The sequence below is a fragment of the Cetorhinus maximus genome, chromosome 6, assembly GCF_964194155.1.
Source record: "Cetorhinus maximus chromosome 6, sCetMax3.hap1.1, whole genome shotgun sequence".
In the NCBI taxonomy this organism is placed as follows: Eukaryota; Metazoa; Chordata; class Chondrichthyes; order Lamniformes; family Cetorhinidae; genus Cetorhinus; species Cetorhinus maximus.
In genome coordinates, this window is record NC_135884.1 from 111,338,672 (window position 1) to 111,354,231 (window position 15,560).

At 39.4% G+C, this 15,560-nt stretch overlaps 1 protein-coding gene across 1 annotated transcript in view; it reads right to left on the reverse strand.

Annotated features, from left to right (window-relative positions):
• The window catches only part of cyld (cylindromatosis (turban tumor syndrome)), a 69,721-nt gene that overhangs the window by 47,067 nt on the left and 7,094 nt on the right, over positions 1-15,560 (reverse strand). Inside the window, exons 2-4 of the mRNA XM_078544298.1 lie at positions 13,625-14,299; positions 5,900-6,199; positions 2,193-2,295 (exon numbers count right to left, since the gene is read on the reverse strand). Of these exons, the coding sequence (XP_078400424.1) occupies positions 2,193-2,295; positions 5,900-6,199; positions 13,625-14,128 (907 nt within the window). The 5' untranslated portion in view covers positions 14,129-14,299. The remainder of the gene's footprint in view (positions 1-2,192; positions 2,296-5,899; positions 6,200-13,624; positions 14,300-15,560) is intronic.

Consider the following 15,560-nt stretch of genomic DNA (forward strand, 5'->3'; position numbering starts at 1 on the left):
CAATCATAGTAACAGTAATGAGCTATTCAGCTCCACAAACCTATTCCACTATTCAATTAGATCATAGCTAATCTGTATCTTCATTCCATTTACATTTTTTTGTTTCTTATTCCTTAATACCCTTGTTTAACAAAAATCTATCAATCTCGGTTTTACCATTTTCAATTGACCTAGCCACAGAGAGTGTGTTCCAGATTTCCAAAACCATGTGTGTGAAGTACTTCCTGACATCACCCCTGAATGGCCCAGTTCCAATTTTATTATGCCCCCTTGTTCTGGACTTTTTCCATCAGAAGAAATGGTTCCTGTCTGTCTCCCCTATGAGTTCCTTTAACCGCCTTAAACAACTTAATTATATCACCCCTTAATCTCAATTTAAGAGAAAGAATAGTTTACAAAGGGCACTAATATTAACATTGTGTGTTTCTTTCCTGTTTAAAACAACCATTTTATTCCATCTTTCTCTGTGAAGAAAAGTTTTACCTAAAGTTTTACAATACATGCAAGTCCCCCTGCCTTGAGAAATCAATCTACTAAACAGATTGGCTGTAAGTATCGTACTGACTTACATTGCAGGGTTAAAAAGGAGAGCACTGTGACATCACAAAGGACATAACAACATACTGTTGCTGGAGCAATAGTGTATTTTTAAATCATGATACATACAAGCAACCCTAACTCATGGTGTGAATCAACTGTATGTGAACACACATTGGGCAGAAATTAATGCCCATCCCCCAACTTCGAGGGGAGTTCAGAGATGGTAGGGCGCATGGTGGGGACCCCGCTGCCTTCCTGCCTCCTCAGTCAGGCTCAGGGCAGGAAGGGCGAAAGGTGGCTTTCCCATCTGGAGGTGAATTGAAACACTTTAATCACCTGAGGGCCTTATCCCACCACTGCTCACATTCAAGCAGCGGCGGGCAGAGGACTCTGCATCTGGGGAGACCACCTAGAAAACCCTCTGGCCTCGAGGGGAGAGGGACTAATGCTCACAGGCACTCTGCGTCCAATCGAGGGGCTCAGCATCTAGAATGGGGGACCCCTGCTGAAAGCTATTCCCCTTGCCTCCACCCCCTTGATTCCCCCCTACCGCCCCACCAATCGCATCCAGCCTCCCAGAAAGGAGCGGCGGGGGGTTCTGTCCCGTTTTCCAGGCAGTGGGCAAGCCCTGCCCGTCGCTAACACTAAATTCCACCCATTTTTAAAAAAAATTAACATCCTCAAATAGGTGCATCGGTCAAATATGAAAAGTAAAAATGAAAAAGAAATATTCAAGTTGGCTTCAACATATTAGAATGTTGATTTTGTACTTAGCCACCAAATGTAGGTTAGGACCGAAGAACATAACCCGTCACATCATGCGAAAGACTTCTTTCAACAAACAAAAGGCAATATTTTCTAAATTATTCCCAAAGCTTTATCCTTTGAAATTTTCATGCTAAAATGTCGCCAACACTCTACATGCATGTCAGTCAGTTACCATGTTCCCAGTCACCTTGTTATTTCAAGTTAATCTTCCTGGAAAAGTGCAGCAAAAAGCAACAGTTGTAGGAGCTGCTGGATTAACAGTGCAATGGGATAATCATGTAGGGTTTGTAACTAGCCTGTTTTCCAATATGGACTGAATACAGAGATTCTCTCATGTCCAGGCACCCTCAGGCATAGGCTTTACTTAATTTGAATTATCTGCTAATATGGTTTTTAAAATTAAATACAAAAAAAGAACTTGAGAAAATTAATGAACAATCATATTTAAATAGTTATGATCACTAACTAGTTCACAAAGTAATTATGTGAGAGTGACATACAGGCTCTGATTAAAATTGGCTTTAAAAGTTAATTAACCAGCCAAATAATTTTTACCCAACATACATCTGCTTTAAAAATAAAAACTTCTCTATCCTACAAAAAACTGGCCAAAGAAAACGTGAAAGTTAAAGTTTTTTTTGAGAAAAATAACATTGGTATGAAGTTTAAAAAGTAATGAGAAAAGAGGGCAAGCATCTAAAGGGAAGTTTTTATTTTATTAGAAAGCAGATACAACAGATCTCTTAGTGAAACAACTCATGTGACTTAGTTGATCTTCTCTTAACGAGGTATGTATTGAAAAACACTTTGAATCTAAATTAAATGCAAGAAAGTTCTAGGGGAATTAATTTTTAGAACTTTGAAAGTGCAGAAGGTATATATACCTGGTATTACATCTTCTATCCACAGAAGGGAGACTTTTCCTTGCGGAGTATTGTACAGTACTTTTCCTTCCCACGTGCCATCCCAATCACCCATGACACTGTCCTGAAAACAGAAAATTTAATAGTTTAGTTGCTAATATTTACATTAAGCATTCTTGTACTGCTCAAGCAATGAAAACAATGACCAAGAGTGTACATTTTTAGTGATTAATAAATAGTACATAGACATGTAATCATTTTGTAGTCATGGCTTTTAAGTATTTCTTCCCTCCTCTACTTAAATGTCTCCTTGATTCCATTCCATTATCTTTGTCTCTCAACCCTTCACTGCAGCAGTTAATTACCCTCCCTCCGCACACCATTACTTCCATTCAAAAAGAGATAATGGTGCCGGTGGGGGGCTAATTGACTGGGTGCCTCATGGCTCAGTATTGGATCCACAATGGTTTCCAATTTGCATAAATTCAAATTCCATAACTCAATGCAAAGTGGTCAAATTTGCTGATGACATCAAACTGGGAGAACTTGGAATTGGAAGAGGCCGTTTAGAAAATAGACAATAAGTTGGACAAATTATTTAAGTAGGCAGAACAATGACAGATAAGCTTTGATGCGTATAAGTGCAAAATGCATGACAAGGAAAAGGTGACACAGAATGGTGCTGAAAAAGCAAAAAGTCGTCAAAGAGTCCTAGGAACCTTAGTAGACATGACAGTAAACAAATCTAACCAATGCAGACAAACATCAACTGCAGCTGGAGGATCATCAATTCGTTGAAAGATGCTCTTTGGTCTGCCTGAAACTTGTTGGTCTTCCAGTGCAGACTTGTCCCCGACTGAGTGTTGCAGACTGGCACATTCCAAGGTCCAAGACTAGGTGCTGACGGATGCACTAAAGCTTGGGGCAGCTGCTGCAAAGGCGCAATGGGGAAAGGTCGCTGTCTAAGACCTTTCTGCCAAAGTGCACCGAGGGGTTGGGAATTGTATAGGCTCCTCAGGTTGTACTACTGACAATAAATGTATGTAGTGAATAATAAATGTATCATACTTGTATTGGAGCACCGCAGAGTGCAACATGATGTATGTCGATAATTCCAATCTCACTGCATTATATGTCTGTAATGACCATATTGAAATGACTGTAATATTCACTGATTGTATTGAAGCACCTCATGACCCATGTGTAAAAGTTGAATCTGATAGCAATTTTTGTGATGGCCATTTGGAAATGTTTTGTAATGTTCTTTCAGGTATTTTATGAATAAAGTATATTTTTCCAAAAAAAAATCTAACCAATGCAGAGCAGCAATCAACAGAATGTTAAATTGCACTGCTGAAACAGTATAATTTTAGTCACGAGGTAGCAATCAAACTTGATAGTACACTGGTCAGACCACACCCTGAATGCTGCATTTAATTCTGGTCTCCAAGAAACCATTCAAGCACCGAAGCAGTGCAGGATCACAAGGCTTATCCCTGGTGCCAGAGATCTGAGTTATCAAGAGGCACTGGAAAAAGTAATCCTGGACTATTACGTTAAACCAGAGTAGTGCAGCAAGGAAAGAATAGGTTCAAACTAGTAACATCAGGATCAGAAAATTCTTCAAACAAGCAGAAAATCTTGTAACGGTAAAATGTATAAAAACTTCAGGTAGAATAGTGGAGACAAAATTCCTGAAGTAATTTAAGAAACAATTAGATGCCACAATATTGGCAGAGTGCAATTTTAAAATTTTTCTGGATGGTTCATCCAGTAATTAAAATTTCTAGTCTACCAGTTAGTAGTTTGGAAATCTAATACTCAAATGCATAATCTTACTTAATTTATATCTAAAATGAGATGCCAAGAGGAATGTGAAAGTGGTGGCATCAATTTGTTTATTTTCCCACAAGATGACAGGGCTTGGGTTTACACCCAAGATTCCTTACGCTAACAAATTTCCAATCGTGCCTACACCAAGGGAAAGATATACTAAAGGGAGTAATACTGTCCCAATGGCAGAGAAGCAAGGGCGGAATACAATGCATTCTAAACACCTGGATCACATATACTTTTGGGCTAAGCAGGGGGTAAGTTAAAAGCTTATTGTAAATTGGCATCCATTTATCTCAGGAGGGATCAAAGAGAGAAGAAAAGTATACTTATTAAAAGGACAACTTTAACAAAGTACTTACTTCATCAGAATTTTTTAAAAAAGAAATGTTACACATCTTTGCAGAAGCTTGAACACAGTTGTCAAATTGTGACATCTCTCTTCTCTTCTAAAGATTTATTCTGAGGTACAATTCACTGCTGCCGACTCCAGCCCCTCACCCAAGTGCTTTGTACGAGCTTACCCAAAAAGTTCTGGCAGCTTTTTCAAGATGAACAGTGGGAGAGCATCACAATGATCCGATCCATGGCTGGTGTTTATTCATCCAAGCTTTCTATTAAGGGTCCACTTAATAGCAAACAGGAGCAAGAAACCTGACTTCTTTCCCCCCTTCATAGTGCTTGGAACACTGAAGCAATTTGTATTCCTCTGTAATGACACTGGTTCAGACCTGCTCAATGCTGGAAAAAAGGACAGGACCTAGGGCCTTCCCTGTTTGTAAGGCCTGGACAGATCATACAGCACATTTATCCACTGGAGATCAGACGAACTCAACAGCACTTTTTTTCTTAGTCATATGGGTCAGCATGATCAAGGAGTTTAAACCGAACATGAGCAGTATATTTTCTTGTCTGAACCAAGAATTAGCAAGGTTTTAGCAAAAAAAAAATCAGAGGAAGTAGAGAGAATAATGTATACCACCTCACTTACAAAATGGGCAATTTTTTGCTATGTTGGATTCTCTCTTCTTCCCCACAGCCCACTCTCCTTTAGAACATTCCCTCAGATTTATCTTCCTATCCAAACTGGTGTTTTTAAGATAGAGATGTTGCTGAATATAAACAAAAACTTGGCACAGCTGCAACCATAACCCATTAGCACCTTTCAAAATGCAGGGTGGGGGAAAAGAGATAGAAATTGTAAAAAAATTTAATAAACTTTTGCTTTGATCAGCATCTATTGATTTTTTTGAGTACTTTTATATAAAGCAGTGAGTGGTGTTGACCTTGATTAAATGATGCACTCTCACCCAAGTTATAAGATTGTGGATTGAAGCTTCATTCCAGATACTTGAGCGCATAATTTATGTTGACAATTTAGAGCAGCAAAGGCTGGGGTGCTGTCTTTTGGGCAACACGTTAAACTGCTATCCTAGATAGATGCAAAAGGTCCTACGACCTTAATCAAAGAGAAAGGGAATGCTCCTGGTACCCTGTTCAACATTTACCCTTTCATCAACATGATAAAAAAGAAGTTTGCCATTTATCTGTGTTATTTGTGGGATCTAGTAGACAAACTGATTGTACACTTCGCTACAATAAAACAGTGACTACATTTTAGGAAGCATTTAATTGGCTATGAAGATTCTAAGGTGCCGAAAGCATTATACAAATGCAAGCTCCTTCTTTGTTGCTCTAAGGGTGCTTCAATTGCCTCATTGACGAAGCAATGTTCACTAATATAGTTATCTGCATCGTTAGGCTTAACATTTCCGAAAAGACAAATTAATTTTATGCTCACCTTCAGAGACAGGCTACAACACGTTCTAAATATGGCAGCAAATGATGTTCCACACCAGAGAAATAAAATCATAAACACAAAGAAATCTTCTCACCATGTCAACACCTAAAAAATAGCCATAATCTTCTTTTCCTGCCAGCAGACCACAGAATACGACCGTTCCAAACACTAGCTCATTTTCAATATATGTAGACACCCTCGAGTTAATTTCTATGGCAGACTTATCGCTGTACAGAAACATTTCATTGTTGCCAGATGAGAGTTCAGTATCATCTTCCTCTTCAATAAGCTCCAGTTTGTCAAAAGGAACAAAAACTCCACAATCATCATCACACATAAAGAGTTGTTTTCCTTTGTATGAGCCATCTGTATAGCCTTGGCCCCTGCCTTCTTCCTGTTAAATTAGAGACATTAACATATTTACAAAATAGGCTTCAAATAATGAATAAACTGAAGATAGTACACAAAAGAAATACTTGGTTATCCATATACAAACTACAATAACTATTATAATTGGATGTACAATGGCCTACAAAAGGATTGTAGTGAGAAAGGTTATTTGATTCATAAGTGTCACATTGTGATTTTTTTTTAAAACAGTAAGAATTTGGAAATATGTTTAAATGCAGAATTCCAAACCAAAGTGATTGCCTACAGGGTTAAAAAATAATCCAGGCATTTATGACGTGTGTTAAGGCCAAATGTATTAGTTTATGGAATGTCACAGCTTAGATGCAATGGCGGTCAACTATTTCACCCCAGGACAGCTCCCATTCATTTAAAGATTAGCAGGAAAGGTTCCCTTTATACCCAAGGAGCTGGCCAAATTTTTGACAGGTTTACTGTGAATTATCTGAATGGAGAGAAAGTGTACCAAAGTATTTTTCAGTTCATATAGGAGAGCTGCACATGAGGAAGATTGCTCATGGGTCCTATCGTTACACCCCCAAGTTTAATGGACAGGTCAGTACACTTTTGAACAGAAATATTCGGATCACTACATTAGTAACAAGAAGATTATTTAAAGATCTGAAACTTTTTGTGATACTTACTGTTCTATTCACTCATGCATTTAGTTGGTGGAATTCTCCCAATTATTATACTTTGCATTCAAACAATGGAATATTTGAGGCAATCATAATTTTTTGCCCTGGTAACACATATTGATGTGAAGTTTTGAAGTGTGATTCTACATATGCAAAATGTTTAAATATATATAGACGTAAATAACTTGGATAAGGGTTTCAAAAGGAAGGTAATAAAGTTTAGGCAAACAAATAATGAATAATTTTTGAATTTCAAAGTATTATTTTAGGAAACTGGTCCAGAGAATGCAAATTAACTTAAGATAAATGTAAAATGATTACTTTGGGAACAAGCAACCAGGGTAAAAGGCATGCACACATGAACTCTACTCATCAGGGAAGGAATCTGGGTGTTGTGCTTAAAAAAAAGCTGTTGAAACCATTAGCTGGCTTCAGTGAAAACAAAACAAGGTGTATTGCAGTAACACAGGAACAGAATTCTAATCAAAGTGAAAGTAGGTTGAAGCTCCGATTAGCTCCTCTGTGGTGCACTGTGTCACCATAAGATAAAAAGGGCTTCACTGAGAAGGGTACAAAGTAACGATAAGATAGCAGGTCTTGAGGAAAAGGCTAAAGAAGTTTGTCATAGAGGTCTACAGCAAAGAAAAAGGCTCTTTGGCCCATCGAGTCTGCACCGGTCAAACAAGTACCTAACTATTCTAATCCCATTTTCCAGCACTAGGCCCATAGCCTTGTATGCAATGGCATCACAAGTGCACATCCAAATACTCCTTAAATGTTATGAGGGTTTCTGCCTCTATCACCCTTTCAGGCAGTGAGTTCCAGAATCCCACCACCCTCTGGGTCAAAAAATTCTTCCTCACATCCCCTCTAAACCTCCTGCCCCTTATCTTAAATCTATGACCCCTGGTTATTAATCCCTCCACCAAGGGGAAAAGTTCCTTCCTGTCTACCCTATTTATGCCCCACATAATTTTATACACCTCAATCATGTCCCACGTCAATCTCCTCTGCTTCAGGGAAAATAACCCCAGTCTATCCAATCTCTCCTCATAACTAAAACTCTCCAGCCCAGGTGGCATCCTGGTAAATCTCTTCTCCATTCTCTCTAGTGCAATCACATCCTTCCTATAATGTGGATTCCAGAACTGCATGCAATACTCTAGCTGTGGCCTAACTAGCGTTTTATACAGTTCCAGCATTCTCTCCTTGCTCTTACATTCTATGCCTCGGCTAATAAAAGCAAGTATCCCATATGCCTTCTTAACCACCTTATCTACCTGTCCCGCTACCTTAACGGGCCAGTGGACATGCACACCAAGGTCCCTCTGATCCTTGGTACTTCCCAGGGCCCTACTATTCATCGTGTATTCCTGTGTCTTGTTTGTCCTGCATCACCTCACACTTATCCGGATTAAATTTCATTTGCCACTGATCACCCCATCTATATCCTCCTGTAATCTAAGGCTATCCTCCTCACTATTTACCACCAATTTTTGTGTCATCCGCGAACTTACTGATCAACCCTCCTACATTCAAGTCTAAATTGTTTATATATACCACAAACAGCAAGAGACCCAACACCGATCCCTGTGGAACCCCACTGGACACAGGCATCCAGTCACAAAAACAACCCTTGACCGTCACCCTCTGCTTCCTGCCACTCAGCCAATTCTGGACCCAATTTGCCAAATTGCCTTGGATCCCATGGGCTCTTACCTTTGTTATCAGTCTCCCATGTGGGAACTTATCAAAAGCCATGCTGAAGTCCAAGTAGACTACGTCAAATGCATTGCCCTCATCTACACACCTGGTCACCTCTTCGAAAAATTCAATCAAATTAGTCAGGCATGACCTCCCCTTAACAAAACCATGCTGTCTGTCCTTGATTACTCCCTGCCTCTCCAAGTGTAGATTAATTCTGTCCCTCAGAATTGCTTCCAATAGTTTCCCTACCACTGACGTTAGACTGACTGGCCTGTAGTTCCTTGATTTATCCCTTCCTCCCTTCTTGAATAATGGTACCACATTGGCTGTCCTCCAGTCCTCTGGCACCTCTCCTGTGGCCAGAGAGGTATTGAAAATTATTGCCAGCGCCCCTGCTATTTCCTCCCTTGCCTCAGTCAACAGCCTGGGATACATTTCATCCAGGCCTGGAGATTTATCTACTTTTAAGTCTGCCAGACCACTTAGAATCTCCTCCCTTTCTATGCAAATTTCTTTAATTATATCACAGGCCTGATTTCCATACCCACGTCATCCCTCTGACTTGTGAACACCGACACAAAGTATTCATTTAGAACCCTACCTATGTCTTCCGGCTCCACACACAAATTACCACTATGGTCCTTAATGGGCCCTACTCTTTACCTAATTATCTTCTTACTCTTAATGTACTTGTAAAATAACTTTGGATTTTCCTTTATTTTACCTGCCAATGTTTTTTCATGCCCCCTTTTTGCTCTCCTAATTTCCTTTTAGACTCATTGCAAATAAAATAAATCCCCTGGGAACTGGGAAGTTCCAAGGTCATCATCTGATTTATTGGGAATGCTACTTTGTGCACAGGAAGGCAAGATCTAACATGCTGAACCTTTTTATCTTGACGTTCTCAAAGGATGTATTGACAGAATATTATAAAACAGTAGGCCACAGAAACTGTTACTAAAATAACAATTAAAAACAATGAAATAACTTGAAGAACTTAATTTATGGGATGATTTTCTTCCTGTTACATCTGTATGGTGTCAGAAAACTGAACCCACTCAAACCTCATGCATCATGGCGGAGAAAAATATAGAAACTGGTGAAGAATGCAACACAGCTAAGTAGATAAGAATAAATTAAATTATTGAAGACCAGCCAGCACTAAATCAAGTTATAACAGCAGGAACCAGCAAATGAAAAATAATTACAGGCTGATGTAATGGGAGAAATGGGTCTGCATCTGGCAAACATCATTTAATATGGTTAAACGTAGCATTAGGCATTTAGGTAGTGCCAATGCCAAGCATTTAAACAAAACTAGATTGAAACTTCAAGGCTATTAAGTGAGAGAAAGACTTAGATGTTTTAGTACATGAACCTTTGATGGGCTGAGAGGAATTACAAAAGCAGATAATTGCCAGGATGATTAAATACAGAGCAAAAAAACATAATGCTGTATTTGCACAAGATCTTGGTTGGGCCTCATATAGAATATACAATTATAAGACCATAAGAAGTAGGAGCCGGAATAGGCCATTCAACCCATCGAGCCAGCTCCACCACTCAATAAGATCATGGCTGATCTGATTCATGGCTGATCTGATTGTGGCCTTAACCTGCCGGCCCCCCATAACCCTACACTTCTTTTGCAAATCAAAAATCTCTCTAGCTTGGTCTTGAATATGTTCAATGATCCTGCCTCCACTTCTCCCTAGGGAAGAGAATTCCAAAGTCTAGTGACCCTCAGAGAGAAGTAGTTCATCCTAATTTTCATCTTAAATGGGAGACCCCTTATTTTTAAACTGTGTCCCCTAGTTCTAGATTCCTCCACAAGGAGAAACATCTGCTCAGCATCTACCCCATCAAGCTTCTTATATATGTTACAATAAGATTACCTCTCATTCTTCTAAATTCCAAGTGTATAGGCTCAACCTTTCCTCCTAAGACAACCCCTTCATCCCAGGAATCAGCCTAGTGAACCTTCTCTGAACTGCTTCCAAGCAAAGTATATGCCTCCTTAAAAGGAGACCAAAACTGTACACAATACTCCAGATGTGGTCTCACCAAAGCCATGTACAGTTGTATCAAGACTTCCCCACTTTTATACTCCACCCCCTTGCATTAAAGGCCAACATTCGCACCTAGATCCAGTCTCTATTTAAATATTATTCTGCTTTTCTATTCTTCCTACCAAAGTGGACAGCCTCACTATGCGCCACATTATCCTCCATCTGCCAAATTTTAGCCCACTCACTTAAATCTATCCATTTGCCTTTCAGACTCTCTGTATCCTCCTCACAACTTGCTTTCCCACCCATCTTTGTATCATCAGCAAATATAGCTGCATTACAGTCAATAATTCATCCAAGTCATGAATATAGATCCTAAATAGTTGAGGCCCCAGTGCTGATCGCTGTGGCACTCCACTAGTTACAGTTTGCCTACCTGAATATGGCCCATTTATCCTGACTGTTTCCTTTTAGTTAGCCAATGCTCTATACTAATACATTACCCCCTACACCATGAGCTCTCATCTTCTGTAGTAACCTTCTGTTCTACCTTATCGAATGCCTTTTGAAAATCAAAATACACTACATCTGCTTGTACCCATTGTCCGCCCTGCTTGTTACATCTTCAAAGAACTGCAATAAATTTGTCAAACATAATTTCACTTTCACAGAACAATGTTGACTCTGCCTGATCGTATTGTGATTTTCTGAATGGCCTGTTACTATTTCCTTATTAATGGATTTCAGAATTTTTCCAAACACAGATGTTCGGGTAACTGGCCTATAGTTGCCTGCTCTCCATCTCCCTCCTTTCTTTAGTAGAAGTGTTACATTTGCAGTTTTCCAATCGCTGGGACCTTTGCATAATCTAGGGAATTTTGGAAGATTACAACAATGCATCCACTAACTTGAAAGAAATGGCTGCAGAGATAATGTGGCTAGTTTTGATCCACTTATTAGGTGATGTAGAAACATTGGAAGAGGGGTACAGAGGAGGACCACTAGATTGACACTCAGTTTAAAGAGTAAAAACTGATCTTTTTACCTTAGAAAAAAAGTAGGCTAACAAGGTCTTTATAATAATGAAAAGATTACATTTGGTTCATGTGGGTAAATTATTTAAATTAGATTGACAAGGAGGACCAGCAGACAAAAGTACACTTTCCACAAGTATAGAAGTAGATTAGACATCTTCATTTCTTTTCACAAAGTTATTGACCCTTGGAGGTAGTAGCCAGCAAGTGCAGATTCACTGCAAACTTTGAAAAAGGGACTTGGCGAGTTCCTGACTGGACCAACACAAGGTTGGTGAGAAATGTTTCTCTGTCACAGGGTACAGACCATTATGTTTTTACTGACTGTGAAGTTAAGATGTATTAAAAAAAAGCCTCTAATATATTTTAGCTAATGGGGATTTTAGCTTTAGACATGTAGACAATTACATATGTGCATAATACAAAGACAGATTTAAACTCATAAGCATTCATAGGCTTCCAATTGGTGGTTTACCATTGGTGGTCACTGGAGGTGTAATTGTTTAGAGCAGGCAAAGCGTGTGACACATACACAATGTGTTGAGAATTCTACATACTATATTTTTTCTGCATTTCTCAACTCTCGAGCATGTGATTTCCACTGCACCAATCTATATTTAAGTAGCATACAGTCTTTCTGAAGCAATGACAGAATCCGAGTATAATATTTACCAAGAGAAAAGTCTATTAATATTCCAGGCAAATCAAACCACAGATGCTGCCTGATCTGCTGAGTATTTCCAGCATTTTCTGTTTTTAGTTGGTATTGGAACATAGTTCTGGAAATTTGACCAGATCTTCCCTCCAGCTCCATCTCCCAAGTTTATTTATTCCCTATTTCCGTTTATCTTTTTCCCTCTACTTATAAGACCACTGCAGGCCACAGTAATACTTTGTAATATGACGACCATTTTCTGGCCGAGATACTGGCACCCGTAAATTCCATGCTCCTACCTGTCACAGCTGACTCCACAGTTCTGGCTCACTATGTTAAAAGTAGAGTACGGAAACAGAAAATGAAAACATTTGCAGTCAACACTCCTCAGACTAGAATGTTCTTAATGATACAAAATGTCCTGCTCTTGTGTTGCCATTCTATGTATAAAAGAAAAGTTTGATTTTCAATAAGTTTGAGAGAAATGGGTAAGGGAAGGTGGGAAAGAGGAGGATGGAGGCAGGAAGTTTGAGGTCTCCCACCCAACGCCACACATTTTCTCAAGGGTGTAAGTCATGGAAAAGTACATGGAAAAGTACATGGAGGGTTAAGAGTGAAAATGATTGACAATGAAATGAAGGGTTGGGGGGGGATGAGGGGTATTGAGTAGGTAGTTCAAAGGGAAACAATGTGGGGGTGAGTGGTGGTGCTGGTGTTGAGGTTGTAAGGCTAACAATAGACTGAAACAGTGGTGCAAGAGAAAGGGTAGTTGGTGGGGGGGCGGTTTGGGAGCTAGATTAAAAAAAAGTTAATGGAGGGGTAGGAAGACAGCCCATGGGGGCCACAGCCCACATTTTCCCTGCAGCCCCCACCAGAAAAGTAGCCTTTAGTGGGTCCTTTGTCCACCACACCATACTGTCTGAATATCCCATCCAGGAAAAAAAATGTGATTTTTTAAAATGTTAAAAAACAAGGTGGAGAAGAGGTGGGAAAGGTAACCTGCAATAAAGTAACAATTGTGACAAGAGAAACTGCATTTAACTTATCATGTGAAAAACCGTGGGAAGTCTATTAATAATTTTGAATTTTTCATCTCTACTCAGGACCTGCTCTGATGGATAGGGACCAATGACCATCAGTGTATTCTATAGGACTCCACAAACCAGGGAAAAAAAATTGTCTTTTTCAGAGCAAACATGCAGGATAACTATAAACGTAGAATATGAGCTGATTTAAGGATTGCAGCCTTTAATTATTCAACATCTAAGTTTGATGGGAACGACAAAGCTTCTACCCCTCCCTTTTTGAAAAATTCACTATAATTTACCTTATTACATACAAGAAACAGAAAAGAATTTGAATACTTACCAACAATTCTACTCCAAAACACAATTCACACAGCAACTTGCTCTGTAGTAATGATCCCTTGAATCGTACAATACCAGGCACTTTCTCATCACCAGACCTCAGCTGAACTTTAACCTTTGAATCATAATCAATCTGGAGTGCTTTCTGCAGTTTTGGTTTGTTTTTGGACAGAACATGCCTCGCATCACAGGTTGAAACAGCCAAAAGCAGTTCAGCTTCCCTTCCCTCAATTTCTTGCAAATCTTTTTCTTCAACATGCATGATAGTATATGGCTGTTCTAAGCATTGCACGTTAATAAGCCCTCTTTTATTCTTGTTACTATGAACGTTTGACATATGAGGACCTCGATCATGAAGCATTAACATGCTGCCTTTTGTTAGTCTTAAAGACATTTGAGTATGCTTATCAGTTGCATTACATTCTTGAGCAACCAAATAATATTTAGGTTCATCTCGAAGTGTCACATTGGACTTCTCCTTGCTCCATATAGCAGAATTCAACATGATGCAAGTTTTTAGTAAAAGCGTGTTGATCGTATATCAAAGTCAACTTGTTATTATGATTCTAAAGCCCGTGAAAGATGTATGCTCTCCATTCTGTTGAACGTATTAAATAGATTCTGCAGAAGATATATTCTTCTAGTGAAGCACATTTGTCAAAGGTTCACTGGATAGCTGGAAAGGAAAAAAATATAGTATTTTAATATCATTATTCCAACTATTTTTTTTTACTGTTTGCTACTTTATACAAGGAGGTTGTGTATCATATGTACATGAATTACTCAGCAAAGATTTAATTGCAACTGTTTTAATTGTGAACATACAGGCATTCTAGTGGAGTGGTTATGCTACTGGACTAGTAATCCATAGGTCTGGACTAATGATCCTGACAAAAGTACAAATTCTACCATGGCAGCTGGAAGAATTTAAGTTAACAATTAAATAAAGCTAGAGCAAAAGCTACCGAATGGTTGTAAAAACTCATCTGGTTCACTAATGTCCTTCAGGAAAGGGAATCTGCCATTCTTCAGATACATGTGACTCCAGATCCACAGAATGTTGTTGACTCTAGACTGTCTTCTGAAATTGTCTAGCAAGTCATTCATTTGTATCAAATTGCATAAAAATGTCTAATAAGAATAAAACCAGATGGATTATCTGATATTGACCTAGGCATTGGAAATGACAAAGACTTACCCAATCCAGTCAACACTACAAAATCCTCCTCACCAACATCTGGAAACTTGCGACAAAATTGGGAGAGCTGCCCCACAGACTCGTCAAGCAACAGCCATACTCACAAAAATCAAACCTTTCAACCAGCATCCCAGGCTCTGTCATCATCATCACTGGGTATGTCCTGTCCCACTGGCAGACTTACCAGAGGTGAGAGCACAATAGTATACAGTTAGGAGGCAGTGGTTCTGAAAGCCCCAATGTTGACTCCAGATTCCATGTAGCCTCATGGCATCAGGTCAAATATGGGCAAGGAAACCTCCAGCTAATTACCACCTACCACTGTCCCTGAGCAATGACTCCTCCTGTACTCCTCCACGTTGAGCACCACTTGGGACAAACACTGAGGGTAGTAAGGGCACATGACTTCAATGTCTATCACCAAGAATTGCTCAGTAGCACAACTGATCAAGTTATGAAGGACATGGCCACCAGACTGGGCCTGCAGCAGCTGGCATGAAAACAAGCACAAGGAGAAAAATCTACTTGACCTTGTCCTCACCAATCTACCTGCTACTGATGCACCTATCCACAATAGTGTTGGCAGGAGTGACCACAGCACAGTCCTGTGAAGACAAAGTCTCATCTTCACACCCCCTTGTGTTGTATGGCACTTGCACTGTGCTAAATGGGACAGATATCAGATCAAAACTGGACACCATGAGACAATACTGGCCTTCAGCAACAGCAGAACTGAATT